General features: G+C 57.2%; 1 protein-coding gene across 1 annotated transcript; it reads left to right on the plus strand.

Annotated features, from left to right (window-relative positions):
• Window positions 1–5,808: 5,808 nt before the first annotated feature.
• SHISA8 (shisa family member 8) lies at window positions 5,809–17,010 on the plus strand. The gene is made up of 5 exons (XM_064702305.1): window positions 5,809–5,929; window positions 7,499–8,127; window positions 15,312–15,436; window positions 15,541–15,681; window positions 16,204–17,010. Exons 2-5 carry the CDS (start codon window positions 7,580–7,582, stop codon window positions 16,515–16,517), a joined length of 1,128 nt encoding a protein of 375 aa, XP_064558375.1. The 5' UTR covers window positions 5,809–5,929; window positions 7,499–7,579; the 3' UTR covers window positions 16,518–17,010.
• Window positions 17,011–17,211: the final 201 nt, after the last annotated feature.

The following is a 17,211-nucleotide window of genomic DNA, read 5'->3' on the forward strand; positions in this document are numbered from 1 at the left end:
TATTGAAACAGAGCATGAGGGGCAGAAAGCAAAGGATGAGGCCACGAGCAGCACCAGAGGGCAACCACACATTGTGTCACAAGGGGTCTTGTGACAAGATGAACGTCCAGCAGTGAGAGCCCCAGTTGGGGGACATCAGGGACATCTGCCTCTGCAAGAACTGAGACTTTGAACTGGTCCTCCAAGAGGAGTGATGAGTGAGGATTAGTACCTGGGAGGCTTGAACACAGTTCTCCTCACTCGGTCACACGCCTTCCCTGCCCAAGTATCAGCCAACTCACAGGAATTTTCACAGCCCACTCCACCTGCACCCTGGTGCTGCACTTAGACAGCTGCAGAAGTGAGAGAAGACCTGTCACATCCCCCACCCTGATCCCTCTCTGCTGCTTTTGGCATGTTTTTAATGGTGCTTCTCTTGCTCCAGTCTGAGGCCTCTCTATAGCTACATACATCTCTGTGTCTTGGATTTTCAGTTTTTCTCCTGTTCTGCTTAATTTACTCCTATTCCCCTCACTGTACATTATGCCCCTTACCCTGTCCTTTGTGGAGCTGCAGGTAGTTACTGAGCCCCTCATCCAGCCTCAGCACTTTGCAAACCTCACACAGACCTTCAGAAATTATTTGTTGGGAGAAAATATCTTGCCTTTTTCCTTTTCCCTTTTTTTTCCCAAGATTTGCCATGGATCCTCCTGCATCCCTGGTCACAGGAGTTTTCAGTGTGCCCTGGTCCCTTGTTCCCCTTGGGGGAATTGGTGGGTGCACCCACCAGCTGCCCTTGTATTAGTCTCAAAGCTATTCACTATTTTGCTCTTCCTGTGTGGAAAACACAGAACTTGTTTCACCTAAAGCTCTGCTGCTGGTGGCATCTGTCCTGTCCTTAGGCTGGGATTTGGGAGGCAGAAGGAAAATGACATCTCTGGTAGGAGCACCAAGGTGACTCCTGCTTGCTGCAGCGAGGCTGCTGCCGGCGTGGCACGGGGACAGTTCCTATGTGGGAAAGCTTGATTTTTAGTCTCCCAAAAGACAGAGGCTTATTGCACAACAAAATGTCATCAGGGTAATGGTAGGAGACCTGAAGCAAATCCCTGCCACTAATAGGATTGGGCCATCTTCAGCAGGTCTCACTCGCAAAGGCGGATCATGCCAAAATGAAGCTGGCTCAAAAGCCCAAGGCTCCCGGCAGGCAAGGGAGCTCTGCTCACAGCCAGCCCTCGGATAGCAAAGCCCTCTCCTTCCTCTGTAATCCACTGAAAAGAGACATCAAAGGACAAGTACATCCATCCTGGGACACTCTTGGGAAGCCAAGGGCACAGAGAGCCTGCAGTTTGCTGCTACAGAGGGGAAGAGGCAGCTTGGCACATACCAGTGCCTGTGGAAGGGCAGTTGGAGGAAAGTGATGGTCCCAAAGGCAGCACAGCACGCTGCTCTGTGCAGAGGTGGTGCATGGGCATTGCACATCCACACCTCTGTGTTCTCTTTACCTTCTCACCCTTGTTCTCTTCCATTAGAAAAGCAAAACTGATTCTCGGGGCCTTCCCTGGTTTTAATTAAAGGTCTTCCCTGTCCCATTCTGCTCAGAAGCCTTCCCTGGTGTCTACCTGAAGTTCCTCTTTCTCAGGACACATCACTGATTTTTTTTCTCCCCTTAGCATCTCAAGAAAGGGAAGGAGCCCAGCAGATTGGGACCCTTTTGTAAAGCCAGCCTTTGCTGGAAAAGGGTTATCATGAGAGGAAGAGTGTGCTGAACCCCTTCAAGTCTCTGCTGGAAAAGCCTGTCCCCTCGCACAGGGCAGAGCTAGCAGAGGGGAGGTGGATGTGCTCCTGCTGCCAATGTTCCACCAGTCATCCTCCGTTTCCATGTCAAAATGTTGGCCTTGTAGAAGCAAAGACTTCATCAACTTTCATACCCCGCCACAACCACATGCACAGTCACATCCACCTGGCCCAAACTTGTGCTGGGTGGGGGTCATGAGCCCCTCCACGTCTCCTGGTTCCAGGGGATGAGGAGATGAGGAGGGACAGCTGGTTTGCACAGAGGCATCCTGCCCTGCTGGCCGTGCCGTGCTGCCCTGCGGGCTCTGAGCCGCCCGCAGCACCTGAGTGTACCTGGCAGCCGGCCGGCACCTGTGCCAGAGCCTGCGCTTGGCACGGCAGCCCTTCCCGAGGAGAGGCTGTGCCCGCTGCTGCCGGTCTGACGCCGGGGCGGCACGCAGCACGCTGCTCCCGGCCATATGGCCTCCTCCTGCACACCCTGCCTCGGCCGCCGGAACAGGCACCCTAAATCCCCCATCCCAGCAAACCCCAACAGCTCACTGCCACCAGCACCTCAGGTACTCAAGCACGGGAGGGAAACATGGATCCCTTTTGCTGCCACGGTCTGGTTTTTATTGCTCTACAGTTGGCTAAAGCAGCCCGGGGCTGGCCCCGCTGCCTCCCATCCTCCCTGCAGCAGACCCCCTTCACACACAGCTGTTACACTGAGCCCTGAGGATGCCCTGTGCTCCAATGGCTGCTCTCATCCTTTCTGTCTTTGGGTGTGTTTTGCCCTAAATGATTGTGGTTTGAATCAGAAGGGGTGGTCAGGGGTGAGAGCGGAGGGGGTGAAGAGAGGGAGCATAGCCAGAGATGTCACGGCACTGCTGAGTAAGCTGGGCTGTGCATTACTGCTCCCAGGTATTATATGGCTTTTTAATGCTTGAAAAACTAGTAGAAACTTACTTTGAAGAGGAAAGGAGAAAATACTCGGGCTCCACCCGGGATAGCAGCAGGGACCTGCTACACAAGCCCAGCATAGAAGGTTTGAGGCTGGGGAGCTTCTGCTCAGCCTGCAGGCACCAGTGAGGGGACAGTTTTGGGTCAATGTCCCACTGACTGCCCTGAAGCTCAGATGAGTGTAAACAGGGCTGCAAAGGCTCTGCAGCCATCCCCAACACAACCTCCAGACTGCTCTAGCAAAACCCCTGGGCAAACGAGCTGATGGGTACCAAGAGCCTGCAAAGGGGGAGCATTTACCAGCAGTGTCTCCCAATTTTATCCTAAATGCAAAGTCCATATGCAGACAGCCTGGGGGCCTGGGGGTCACAGCTGATGCTCATGGACCTTTGTGCTGTATGTGGAGGCACGGCTGCCCTCTAACAGTGGCAGCTGAGGGAGCTCGGGCTTCCAGCCCAGATCCTGCTTGCCCATACTGTGACATAAATTAAAAATAAGCCCTTGCTTTGAGCTGATTTTCTCCTCATTCCTCTGGATGTCATTTGGATTCGAATCCTGCCGCGTTTGGGAAGCTGGAAGCTCACAAATCTCAACTTTTGAATGTTTGCAGTTATGATGGTAATGGTAAAGCACATATGCTTCTGTATTCTCTATAAGCCGTTATGAGGCACAGTTGTTCTTTTACAGCCATTTTACAGCCAGAACATCAAGCACAGGCAGGAGAATAAAACCCTTGTGCACATTGTGCTGGAAATAGGGTGGATGGTGGCTGCTCTGGGCTCAGCCACCTCATCTCTGTGCCTCCCCCAGTGCATTTAACTATTCCCCGCTTTAGTTTTCCAATGCCAGTAGCCCAAGATCTGATTTGGTTTCCCTAATCCATTGAGCCTATGATAATGTGTGGAGGGGAGTAGCATCTTATTGCACACTAGGCCAGCACTCCAGCCCAGGGACCCCTAATCACAGTCCAGGGGTCCCTTATCCCAGTCCTAGACAATGGGTCTGAGAAAACTCAGAACTTACGAACAGGCCAAAGAAATTTCCCTCACAGACACAAAGGCAAGGGGAGACTCTTCCCTGGCTCTATCCCTGGCTGGAACAGAACCAGCTTCAGCAGCTAAAGTTTTGGAGAGAAGCACGTTTCTCTGATGTATCCTGGGGAATGGTGGGAGGTGTGGGGGGATGCACACACCCCGTGTACCCCCAGGGATAGTGGCAGGAGCTCTGCCTCTCCTCTGCCTCCAGGCAGGGGACAGTGTCACAGCGCATGCTGGAAGCTCTTCCTGACAGCCTTCCTTCGCCTTCAGCTCTTCCTAGATGATGATGTTGGGTGTTAGCTGCTGATTTGCAAGCAAAACCCACTCTGGCAGCACTCCTCAGCACACAAACATGAGGCGCTGGAGCCCTCCTATTGCAGCACAGCCCTTCAAGATGGGGCATCATCCCACAGCAGCACCCTTTCCCTCATTCACCCCTTAGCCCTGAGCCCGGCTCAGTCCTACATGGTTAAAATCACTTTTTTGGGAGAGGGAAGTGTCTCTGATTCTCTGGGTGGGAGGGAGGGGGAGCTGGCTGGGTAGCTTTGTGGCTCCAAACATCCACTGCCAGCTTTTCTCAGGAGCTGACTGCACCCCAAATCTTTCCACATTCAGGGAGGCTCCCAGGGCTTTACTTCACACTGATGATGGTGATGGCTCCCTCCTCCTCCGCTCCTCGGGCAAGAGCCTGGCAGCTCTGCTAGTCTTGCACCCCCATGATCAGCAGGGATCTGGGTCTGTCGGGCTCTCTGGCTGTGACAGAGAGGATCTTCTCCAGATCACCGTGCCCTGCCAGAAACAATCTGTTTACAGTGTCAGTGCTCGGCACATCCCTCCCCGCTCGGTGTTGAACCGCCCGAATATCCTATTTCTGCAGGCACAGAGACACCCTTCTGTAGTCCGGGTGGCATTGTCACTACAGGGAATATTTCCATGACATCCTCCAAGGCCGGTGGTCAAAGTCTAACGGAGCTCTTCTCCCAAATCCCCGTCCCTAGAAGTGTCCATGGATGTTGCAAGCACGTTCTTTGATTTTTCTCCGGAGGTCCCTGCTGACCTGAATTTTCCTGCGGGTCCTGCCGCTGCTTCCCGGTGATGTGAGAGTGTAGGTGCCGAGCTGCAGGATTTCCCTCTCACAACCCCCTCCCTTTGGGGATGCAGCTAGAGGCCGGGTCACTTATTTGACAAAGATGAGCTGACGGCTCAGCGGGGCTGCGGGCTGCAGCCCCCGGTGCCAGCACCGCACGGAGCCAGCCCCGGCCGGCCCTGCGCGCCGGGGACGTGCCGGGCGGATGCTCCTCCAAACCATGCCCTTGGCTTTGCTTTCCTTCTGGGTTGATGCACGCAGCTAGCGCCTGCGAGCGGCTCTTCCTCTCTCCTTCTCGCTCCCAGAGACCCTTTAATTCGGTTGCTTCACACTCAGTAAACACCCTCCCCCGCTCCTCAAAACCGTTCCCTTTCTCCCAGGTCATGCCAGGCAACCATTTTCCAGCAAACTCCCCGATTTTGGCCAGTTTTTCGCTCTGCCTGTTAACAGTCTGTTAAACCCTGCGGGCCCCCGGGGCGGCTCTGCTCGCACACACGTCGGGAGCGATCAGCCGGTGCCTGGGAAACGACTGCTGGCGTTACCTGGGCAGCCGCAAACTTTGCTTGCGCAGCTTCTCTCAAGGCCGATGCTGCTTTCGGCTATTAGAGGTAACGACCCCCATGTCTGCAACTTCCAGACGATGGGGCTTTTCATCAGAGAGTCCTCCGAGAGGCAGGGAAAGTGTGGCTTTTCCGCCTCACTACATTTTTATCTCTTTCAGGAAGCTCTGGAGGCTACAAGCTACCTTACCTAATGGATCTCTATTAGGCTGAGGCACTTGGGACCGATGGACACGTCCCGGGCTCCAGCTGCTCTCCTCATCCATGCTTTCAATGTCTTTGACTTTTGCCAGACTCCAGATGGGAAGCAACCGGGGGCCTGCAGGGCTCAGGCTTGGTGAATAGGGAAAGGATATTTTATCCTCTAAATCCATCCCCCAGAAAAACACACGAGTGTTTCACCCTCGATGGGGTGGGATGCTTTTTGTGCAAAGCTCCAGCCTGAAATATCAGATTGCCATGATGCACAGGGAGGATGATGACAGCGCTTCATCCCATGTGAGACCCTCAGCCTGTCCCCTGTGGTGTGGCAGGTAAGGCATGGCTCCTGAGGACAGGCTGGTCCTTGGGGCTTCAGTGTTGGCCTGAAGGAGGCATCTGCCAGAGGGAGGCGAGCCTCCCCGAGCTGTTTAATCCCACCTCCATTATTATAATCTTTTTGTATCACCACTTGCCTGGGGGCTGGGGTCTCCTGTACCAGCACTACGCAGCCCAAGGGCAGCCACATCCCCCAGGTTAGAGTACAAACAGGGCAAGACAGAACAACGCATTATTCATCCTCTCAAAGAGCGTGGAGGGAATGCATGTCCAAGAACACAGTGGCGATACCAGATTTGCTGACCTTCTCTGCTACAGGATTTAGGTCTGTCTGGAGGTGATGAGGCTGCAGCCACAGCTCCCATATGTCACTGCCCCTCACCCCAGCCACCCTTGTTACAGGCTGTGCAATGTGTTAGTGCTGGGCAAGGGGCCCAACAGCCCCTCAGTTCGCCCCATCCTGCTGTTATCACAATGGCCCCAGAGCAGGAAAAGGAAATCCTGCCCTTTTGGGAAGAGGAGCTGGCAGTGAGGATGAATACCACCCTTGTGGGTGGCACCAGCCTGGGACCAGAGCAATGGGTGCGCATTCCTCAGAGAGTCTGAACTTCGAAGTCCAAACACACGGCCAGCCAGTGGCTAGTGGAAAACCATCCCGGCTCTGTGGAGGATGACTTTCTAGGGGTGTCCCAGTAGCGCCCCACTTTGCCTATCCTACAGCCCCCCCGTAGACAGCTCCCCTTGGGGGATGCTCTGTTGTTCACAAGGGACTGGGGCTGCTGCTCTCCCTCCTTCCCTAAGCATCGCCTTCGCCGAGGGGCTGCAGGAGGGCACCCCACCACTCCGGGGGCTCTGTTCCCTCAGCATACACCTCTCGTGTACCACCGAGTGCCCGCCTGCGGCCCCGCAGCTCCCGTCCGGGCGAGTGCGGGTGCCGCGGCGGGGCTTGGGGTGCTGGGGGGCAGGCGGGCAGCGCGGGACCGGTGCCACGCGTGTCCGGCAGCCCGCGGCGGCTGCCCGACGGGGAGGGCGGGTGTCCTGCCGCCCGGTGGCGGCGGGGAGCCTGGCAGAGGACTCGGTGAAGGACCTTCTCCGGTTTCCTCGGGAGGCTGTCAGGCGGCGGGGGAGCCGAGCCCCCTGCGCCTCGCTGGACGCGCCGGCTCCCTCCCCCTCTCCCCCGCACTCCTCCTCCTCCCGCTGCTGCTCCTCCTGCTCCTCCCGCCCTGGTGCGAAGGGCTTTTGCTGCTTTTCCATTCTCTCTCCTCCCTGTCGCCTCGGCGGAGCGCGGTGCCGGGAGGCGCGGGCTGAGCGCGGGGATGGGGCGGCCGCCGGCGCCCGACCCGCCCGCCCGCTCCCGCCGCCCGCCGCCGCGTCCCCTCCCCGGCCGGCGGGAGGCGGCGGCTCTCCCATGCCGCCCGCCTCACCCCCTGCTCTGAATCTCTGCCTGTCGGCCGATCTGGAGAGAAACGGGGAAGGGGTACGTCCCCTCGCACTTTTATTTTTCACCCACTTCTTTTTTTCTACCCTTTTTTGCCTTCCCTCCATTACGCCCCCCTTCTCCCCAGCCCGTTTCTCCTCCATCGGGGCTCTTCGGCGGCCATGCGGCCGGTCCCGGGCGAGCGGCTCTAACTCGTCTCCTCGCCCGGATGGCCCCCCGGAGCCGCGGGCGCATGGAGCCGAGCTACGTCGTGGGTATCTGCTGCCTGGTGCTGCTGGAGCCGGGCCGGGTGTGGAGCGGCGAGCCCAGCACCGGGGGGCCCGGGGACAGCGGGAACAGCAGCCAGGCTCCGCCGCCGGAGACCACGGTCCCTGCGCCCACCGGAGCGGCACCACCGGGGGGGGACCGCTGCCGCGGGTACTACGACGTGATGGGGCAGTGGGACCCGCCGTTCAACTGCAACGCCGGCATCTACCAGTACTGCTGTGGGACCTGCGGGTACCGCTTCTGCTGCCAGTTCAAGCCCGGGCGGCTGGACCAGAGTGGCTGCTCCAACTACGACACCCCCAACTGGGTCAACACGGGCCAGCCGCCTGCCCGGGTGGACGAGACCCCCGAGGACCCCACTCGTGACAAGACCAACATGATCGTCTACATCATCTGCGGTGTGGTGGCCATCATGGTGCTGGTGGGCATCTTCACCAAGCTGGGCCTGGAGAAGGCACAGGGGCCCCAGACAGAGATGACCGTCTCCAGGTAAAGGGGTCCAGTCCCCCCACCTTCCCTGCTTCATCTCCCCAAGGGTGGCAGCTCATGTTCCTAGCTGATTGCATAGACTCCTTGGGACTGCCAAGAGGGTGAGGTGATCCCTAAAATCCCTGTCCAGCATGCTGAAACACCAGGGGGTGAGTTGGCTGTAGCCCACTAACCTGGTAGGGAGGGCTGGCAGCCAGGACAGCCTCCAGGAGAAGGGGTGGTTGTACACCCATCTCCTCTCAAGATGACCTGCTCTGTCTCTTGAGGAGGCATGTCCCTGGCTCAGGAGTGCCAACCCACCAGGCAGTGGGGTGGGTGACATGTGAGCTATAGGATGTGGCTTCCCCCCCCCCCCAACAAATGTGTGGTTCCCAATGTCCCAGGAAGGTGAGACCAGGTCTGACTGTGCGTGGAATGACTCTGGACTGCAGTCTCCTTGATCTCAGCCTTGCTTGCAGCGCTGGGGGAGACGAGGTGGCAACGACAGTTCCACCGTGGCTGCTGCGCCAGCTCTGTGTGCATGTGTGCACACACGTGTATGCGTGTGCCCGGGTGTGCCCGGGTCTCTGCTCTGTGCACCAGCGTGGGACACCGTCCTTGCAGGGGGTGTCCGCACTCTTGTACCCCCTGGAGCACACCCTCCAGTGGAAAGTTGGGCAGCTTCTTCTTGGAGCCCATGCCCTGTGGCTCCAACCCCACTTTTCAGCCCACTCCTGGGGCTGAGCACAGGGCTGGCACGGGGAAGGTCAAGGTGTCAGACACACCTGAGCACTGGAGACCCCCTGCGTCTCCTCCAACTCCTGTGCTGCTGCTGTGGCTGTCCTGCATCTTCCCCTCTCCCTCCTGCTGCCAATGCATGCTTCTCTCCCCATCCTGGGGCTCTACTTTGCATTTTCCTGGTGAGGACATCAAGCCTGGAGAGAAACACATTTTCATGCCATTTTGTTAAGGGATTTTAGCTTTTAAAAAAAGCTAAAAGCAGGGCTGGTGGAAATTATTTCATCAGGATGATCAGGCAACTGTCCTGATTGCAACCCCCAGCACCAGCACAGTCTCTCCTTCCCCTGGAGCACCCTTTTTCCCCTGCCTGTTTGGGACTTATGCAGCCACTGGGTGCTGCACCCCAAATCCAGGCCCATCCTACTTCTTGCACCCACCCAAGGGAGCAGATGCTAATCACCCCTGGTTGGAGGAGGGGTCATATACTGAGCCATGGAGGAAGGTCACAGGACCCTCCTGAGACATAGGAGGCAGTTTTGGGGGGATCCATGCTGTGTCCCCACCTTGGTAGGGAGCGTGGCTGTGGGCTGCTCCGTGCCCACGCCTCCCCCCGTGTTGCCTGAGGAAGTGCTGGCACCTTGACAGGATCAATACGGCCTCCGCCAGCCTCCTGATCCCCTTCCACTCGCCTGCCGCCGTGTCTTTTTTTGGTCTTCCCCCCCATCTCCTGGGAAGGAGATACTGTGCTCAGGGAGGGGTCAGATCAGACCCTGGGACACCCAGACCCGTGTCCTCATCCCCTGCCTTTGGGTATTGCCTTCTCCCACCACCAGACACTGGTGGGACTGCTGCCACTCACCAGGGGCTGTTTTTTGTGGGTAGCCTCAATTCTGCGCTGCTGCAGCCGGGTGATTCCCCTGGTTCCCCCCTCCCTCTAAACTCATGAAAGCCTGAATTTTCCCACTGAGTTTGAAGAGATAGGTGCCTATTCTCCATAAAGCCACAGATCTTTTGGGCACCAGCATACAAATTGGGAGAAGATGAGTTTTTCTCATCCACCTTTGAGGGACAAAATCAGAAGGGCACCTCCATTACTGCAGAAGTCAGGATAAGTCTTGCCCTCTTCTGTGCCCTGTGTCCTTCAGTGCAAGTTGTGAGCAGCTCGGGTTCCTCAGGGATGGTGACTGGAAAGCTGTGGCAGGGCAGGAGTGGCGCATCAAGTGCAGAGCCCCAGGAACCAGGCAAGACACCAGGCTGACGTGACTTCCTAGGTGCTGGTCCGATGGAGACAGTGCCAAAGCCTGGGTACACAGCATCAGCATCCTGAAAGGGACACTGCCACCTCCATTCCACCGTGCCTGGGCAGCTGGGGGAATATGCTTCATCCTGGTGCCTCTGAGACAGCAGGGCTATTTCTACCTGCCTTGCCACTGTACCCACGCATGGTCCAAGGCATGGGCAGTGCCACCTTGCCACTCTCCTGGCGCCTCAGGTAGGAGCTTCTCATTTGCTCCTTGGGCACCGCATCATGGCCTTGGGCCAGCTCCCTGTTGCATGGTTGTCTTGATTTCCATTCCTGTCCCTCCCTCCTGCCGGGGTTTTTCCGCTCCTGGGGAGCACTTTGTGCTGCCCTGGACAGCTCCCATTGCTGCTGCTTGCAGGTTTCTCACTAGGGGGTTAAGGTCAACCACTTCTGCACCTACAGATGTTGTTTGTCATGGTTCTGGTCCTGGTCCAAACCCAAGAAGAGTGACCAGGTGCAAAAACTCCATTAGCTTTTCTCTGATGGAGACACCTGAGTTTGTGTCCAGCTTGTCCTGAGACCCCCACACCTTGGCCATCTCCAACATGTCTTTGTCTCCTCATGGGTTTGGCTGCTGGTCCACCCAGGGAAGTGGGTGCTCAAGTGACTGCAGCTACCTGGTTTGTCTTCCCGTCCTCATCCGCCTTCCTCCTGCAGGACCTTATGGCAGCTCCTGCAATCCCCTCTCCTTCCTGCTCGGCTCATGCTTGGCATCTGTCCCCGGCACTCGCTTAGCCTGGCCAAACCCCGCGTTGAGTCAGGAACACCTGCCTGTGTTTTTCTTCAGTCCCCAGATCTCCGAGGACGTTGGGTCCTTGGGGGCCTCTGGGATCTGTCTGTGCCCATTACACTGACAGCAAGCACGTGCCCCAGACCTCCCCCAGAAAACCTCCTGGGTGGGAATTGCAAATTGATAGCTGGTGTGAACAACCCTATGGGAAGAACTGGGCAAGGAGCAGCCTCCTAGGGAGTAGGGGGGATTCTGGAGAGGGGCAAAACAGCTGTTAGGAGCAGGTGCCCTGGCAGCTGCAGTAGGTGAGTGCTCAGCTCTGGTTTTTCACTCCTTGGGTCTCCCTGTGCTATTTAGGGTCCCCAAATTTGGCCCCACTGTTCCTCCAGCTGTGCTGGCTGGTTCTCTGGCAATGCTCAAGTCCAGGGCCATGCCTGCAGTTGATGTCCATGGTAGCAGGTAGTGGTGAAGATGTAGAAAAAATGTTTGCAGGCAGCATGGTGTGCTGTCACATGCTGCCCTGGCTCTCTGGGAGACGAAGGAGGATCCAGCTCCAGTAGGGAGGGAGACCTGGAGGTCTGTCCCTAGACTGAACGTAATGTTTGGGGGTGCTCATTTCCACTTTGCCCAAGCTCCAATACCCACCACTGCAATTCCCATTTTGCAGAGACACCTTGATAACCCCACACCTTCCTGAGCATCCCTGAATATAGCAGCCCCACGGGGCAGGTGTCCCACAGTGCCTACTCCACTCAGTGGCATGGATGGGCACCCCTGCCCTGGGCAGACAAGCTATAAGCTGTGGGAAATGTCTCCCACAGGAGGTGAAGATGAGGCTCTCACTGGGCACAGAGGTGGTGTGAGCAGCCAAGATGCTCACCTGTGGCTGCAGCATGCTCTGTGCCTCTTGCAATGCTGCACCTCTGCTCCAAACCTCATCACCCCACTCATCCAGTGGCTGCCACCTTCTGTGTCCCCACCAAAGGTTCAGCTCATGGCAATGTCACTTGTCCCCATCAGTTCATTATCTCTCCTCTCTCCTAGAGGCTGTGCTCCTGTCTCCCCACATTGCTCTCTGTCCCGTTGCCAGGACTTCCATACTCTTTCCTAGAGGGCTTGCCAAGTAGGGGGCTTGGGCTTCCCAAAAAGTGGGTCAGGCCCTGGGCTGGGCTGCTGTGCCAGGTCAGCATCCTGTTCCAACACAAGCACCTCGGGGATGGATCAGGAGCACTGAGTGCTTCATGCATGGCTTCTGCTGCGAAGATCTCTTGGCCTCCATCATTATTGCTTCTGTATCTGCCTCTGTAGTCGGTATCAGGTCTTGTACTAGGCTAATTTGCAGCATCTTTGTCGCACCCTTAAGCAGAGCTAGGCTCACCATGGTGGTGGCTGCATGCCTGTCCAGTTGACGCCCAAGCAAGCTGGGCGGCAAGCCACCTGCACACATGGCCTCATGTTCTCTGCATCCATGACCAGAGTGTGGATGGAGGCCTCAGCAGTTCCATTCATCAGGATTTTTTGCAAATGAGCAGTGCAGATCTGAAGCTACATCTGCTCTTTGTTGTTCCCTTCCTCCAACTGCACTCCCGATCCATCTTGGTGCTGCAGACCACCAGGTGACCTAGGGAGATGAGGCTTGACCTTCTTCCCACCCCCGAACCACAGAACCAGACTGAGGCTCAAAACCCCCAAGGTGATGTTCAGTGAGAAAACATAGTGTCACCTTCCACGTCCACCTTTCCTGCACTGCATTACCTGAGGATCAGCCAGGGAAGGGGTGCAGTCCCTGAGAGCCCTACTGGCAGCCCTGGCCAGTGGTGCTACTCATGGTGCAAGGGCAGGGTGAATCCAAGTGTTGCTGGTGCTGGAGACTCGTGTACTTCTCACCTTAGCAAAAGAGCTCATTAATTGCTGCTCGAGCCATTGTTGTTAATTGTTACTGTCCACACATCCCAAGAGGCCAGCACGGAGGGCACGTTTGTGAGAAAGAGCACTGATGGATTTATGTGGAGAGAAGTCATAGATAAAGGATTGCTCAAGCTTCATAAATAGACCCGAGGAAAAGAAAAAATAATGTTAAAAATAGGTCAAATCGCATTGGGCTTCCTGTTGAAACAAGCCTGTTTGAGCGCTGGCCCCGGGGACAGGCAAGAGCAGGCAGTGTCCAGTGGGGAGGGACTGGTGAGCAGTGCACCCCAGGGAAGGTGGGAGTTGACAGGCCAGCAGCTCCCCGAGTTGACAGCCCACACCCATGGCCTCGGGGGACCTGCCTCCCCCTGCCCTGCCTAGGCACAGCCCCTGCCTGCCTAGGCTTGTGCCCAGAGATTCTCTGACTGCAGCATCCATGGCCTGAACCCTGGTTGGGTCAGTCTGTTGCAGGAAGGTTCCTGGGAAGGTGCGGGTTTTGAACAGCTGCAGGATGGAAATGCCACAGTCTCCCCAGGGAGTCTAGTCAAGCATTTAACTACTCCTGCAGGAAAAAAAAAAAAAAAGTTTCTTCTGTTTAAACAGTATTTCCCATTTCTGTTTGCACCTGTCACCTCTTGTCAGCTTGACACTGTCCTTGTTGCACCCTCCCTTCAGCTACTCATGTACATTGATAAGTTCCCCCAAAATCTTCTCTTCTCCAGGCTGAACAGTCTCCACTTTCCCAGCCTCTCCTCATATAAAAGATGCTCCAGTCCCATCTTTGTGTCCCTTCCCTGGGCTCTCTCCTGTACATCCATGCTTCTCCTGTATTGAGCTGGAGCCAGCTCTCCAGAGGTGTGGCCTTACCAGCGCTGAGCAGAGAGGAAGGATTGCCTTCCTAGACCTGCTGGCAACACTTTGCCTAACGCAGACCAGGAAACCATTCAGCGCCTTTGATTCAAGGGCACTCCGCTGGCTCATGGTCCACCAGGATCCCCAGGCCCTTTTCCGCCAAGCTGCCTTCCAGCTGGTCAGCTGCCAGGGTTTGTTCCTCGCTCATTTTCAATTTCTTCAGCTCTATCAGGGTTCTCTTGGCCCATCTGAAGATTAAGTGATCCCAGAGGGATTGCTACACAAAGCTTCCCAAGAATGATGTGAAATTAACCCACAGGGCAAGTGACTCTTCCTTGTAGCTTTGCTCTTGCCCCTGCCCTGTGATGTTGACTGATTCCAAATTGGGAGGGAAAAGGCTTCCTCAGGTCCCCACAAGGATAAGCATCCTCCAGGTACAATTCATTGCTTTCTTCCTTGCTCTCACTGTTTTTCCCAGAAATTCTGAGCATCACGTTCACTAGGTTTTTGAGCACTCTGGTGCCATGAGCTGACACATCTACCAAGTCAGGATTATTCCCCCCTTCCTCTCCAATTTGCATTTATGCATGTTGAGTTTAATCTGCTGTTTTATCGTCCAACCACTCGCTAACCGTCAGCTCACGGTGTGCGTCTGTGAGCCAGCCAGAGCCTTCGAGGCGCAAGGCATGCTGACAGTGAGCTGGGGATTAGCGAGCCAAAAAAAGCCCTGAGTGGACACCCCTGCACTCTAGCAGTCATGCAGGCATGGTCTCTGCAGGGGGAATGGTGTGTCTTCTCATCACAAAGCCCTACGCCAGCAAGAGGATCCCATCCTGTTCTGGGACTTGCTGCCAAAGGCTGCAGCGGCACGTGGCTAGGTCCTGCTGCAGCACTGCCAATGTGCTCCCTCTGTCACTGCTGTTGTACCCTCCTCTGGCACCACCGGCACTGGTGTACCTCGCTCCAGCATTGCTGGTGGGCCCTGCTCTGGCACTGCCAGTGTGTCCTGCTCTGGCACCGCCAGCATGCCTCGCTCTAGCATTGCCAGCGCGCTGTGGTGGGACTGCAGAATCTCTGTCCATGAATGTTAAACGAAATAGGGCTCTATGTTATGTAATGGTGTTTAATGTTTAATGCTGTTACTTGCAAGGAGGGTGTTATGCACAGACAGCGCCTGCGCCAGAGGCTGCCACTAGTTTATTTCCTTCCCCGAAGGGGCACAAGTGGCCTCTCTAATCCCTTCCTTGGGGTCTTCTCTGTTTCAAAGGGACCTGAGTGGAGGTGTTGCTTCCTCTCCCCTGTTCCACTAGGCTTTCACTCCAGGGGAGGATCCCAGAGGCATTGCTCCAGCTTCTATCAGATCAGTTTCCTCTGCCTCAGTTCATTGTTCCCTTGCAGCCCGCTCCAAGCCATGCATCTCCCTCACCACTCTTACCCACTGATGGTCCCGGCTCTGGGAGGGCTCAGCCCCAGGCAGATCCCAATTAGCTGTTAGACTTGTTAGCCCAGGCTGCAAAAGCCTGGAGGCACTCTGGGTGCATTGCTCCCAGTGGCTCTTTCCTAGCCCCAGGCTGCCTAGCTCTGCCTTCAGAGCGGAGTTCATTGCTGGGACAAATTAGGGGTCCCAAGGGAGCAGGATATTATTCTAACAGCCCTTCACCCTCTCTCCAGGACACTGACAGATCTGCTGAAGCAGCCAGGCCACAGCCCCTCTGAGAACATGGACAGTCTCATGGGGGGTGTGCAGGTCCCACTGAGTGAGGGGCTGGCTCGGGGTCCCCCTAGAAACAGCACAGGTAAGGCACTGGTGTGGTGGGGAAAAATAAGTTCCTTTGAGTGAATAAAGGTAGTGGGAAGGCACAGCCTACAGCTGAGCCCCCACCCATCTCTGCCCCTCCAGACAAGCCACCCTTGAACAACGCAGTGGCCATTGCCCCCTCACTGGGGCGGCCCCACAGCCATGGCAAGCGCCTGCCGCTGGCCAGCAGTCTGGCCCTCTCAGCCCCGGACTACACTTCCTACACCACCCTCAAGGTTGGAGGTGAGTGCCGCTGCCGCGGGGGGCGGGATGGTGGCTGGGGGCATGCACCCTGTTGACCCCAGAAACCAAGTGAGGAGGGGCATGGAGCTCACAAAGGGGCACAGGCAGGACAAGCATCCCAGTTTCCCAATGCTCCTGGGGTCGCTGCTCACAGCAGAAACCCTGCAGCTCCTCCACCACTCCACCAGCCAGCTGTGCCACCCAGCCAGTCAGTGCCCAGGGTCCTCCACGGATCCACTGTGCGTCCCGGTCAACCAGCACCCAGGATCCCACAGAGCCCTCAAGCACTGCCCACCCCATCAGGGTTCAGGATCCACACGGACACTGCACTGCCCAGCAGTCAGTTCTCTGGGATCTCCCAACAGCACTGCCCAGCCAGTTTATTGCCAGCATCCCCCCCTCAGCACCCGGAATCCCTCCTACAGCCCCATCCCAGCCTTCTCCACCACTGCCCCCTCCCTGCTCCCCTGTGCCAGCAGAAAGGGATGTCCCTGCATGGGTGACACTGCACTGTCCCCACAGAGAGCGCCACCGAGGACTTCTACAGGCGGTTCGGGGGGCTGGAGCCACCCCCTGCCAGCACACTGACCTTCCCAGCCGAGGCCCCGGTGCTGGCCGAGGGCTGCCCCCTGCCCAAGGCCAAGGGCCCCAAGGTGCCAGGGGGTCTGGCCTTCCCGGGGGGCTGGGAGGGGGGCCCCCATCGCGGCCCCCGCCGGCCGGGCCTGGCCACCCTGCGCCCTGAGGGGCCACCCGAGGCCTTCGGCCCCTCCACCTCGCTGTACGGGCAGCACTCCCGGCACCTCGCCACCAACAGCAAGACCGAGGTCACCGTCTGACGACCGGTGCCAGCGGGGACCGGGGCTGCCCCTCAAGGGGGAGCTGCGGCCATCGGGGACAGCCCACCGGAGGAGGAGAACACCACAGGACTTACACACACTGCGACGCTGGCCAGAGCGGGAGACGCGCCGTCCTTCCTGGCCCCAGGGATGGGCTCTGCCAGCTGCACTTCACCATCGAGGAGGCACTGGGGACTCATCCGGACAAGTTTCAGGCGTTCTCAGCCCACGTCCGGAAGAGGCTGAGCCGGGGACACACTGGCCATACCCTGCTCAGGGGATGGGGGCCAATGCTGGACAGACTGGGAACAGATCCTGCTGGGGCCAGGCACCCCCACCTGGCTCCTCTGACGAGGAGGGGGAAGAGCGATTGTCTCAAAGCACTGCTCCCATGCTGACTGCACAGCCCCAGCAGCCCCCTGCCCTCCCCAGCCTCCTCCCTGCCCCACTGCCCCAGCCTCCACCTTGTCAATAAATAACACATTAAACTGTATGGCCTTGGCATGAATTGGCTGGGGAACTTCACACTCCTTACAAAACCTTCCCCCGGGGCAGCAGGGCTCAAAGCCCACTCCCCCACAGGGCCTGGGGAACCCTCTGCAATGGGGAATGTGGTGGGAATGCAGCTTAAAGGGCCAACTGCAAAACCCTTCAAGCAGCTGCACAAAAAACAGATCTCCTCTGTCTGAAGTTT

Source organism: Zonotrichia leucophrys, chromosome 1A (assembly GCF_028769735.1).
Source record: "Zonotrichia leucophrys gambelii isolate GWCS_2022_RI chromosome 1A, RI_Zleu_2.0, whole genome shotgun sequence".
Lineage (NCBI taxonomy): Eukaryota > Metazoa > Chordata > Aves > Passeriformes > Passerellidae > Zonotrichia > Zonotrichia leucophrys.

Coding starts and splice junctions, on each gene's coding strand:
- SHISA8 (XM_064702305.1), top strand. CDS start 7,580: ATGGCCCCCCGGAGCCGCGGGCGCATGGAGCCGAGCTACGTCGTGGGT. Junction 8,128..15,311: donor ACAGAGATGACCGTCTCCAG/GTAAAGGGGTCC, acceptor CCCTCTCTCCAG/GACACTGACAGATCTGCTGA. Junction 15,682..16,203: donor CACCACCCTCAAGGTTGGAG/GTGAGTGCCGCT, acceptor CTGTCCCCACAG/AGAGCGCCACCGAGGACTTC.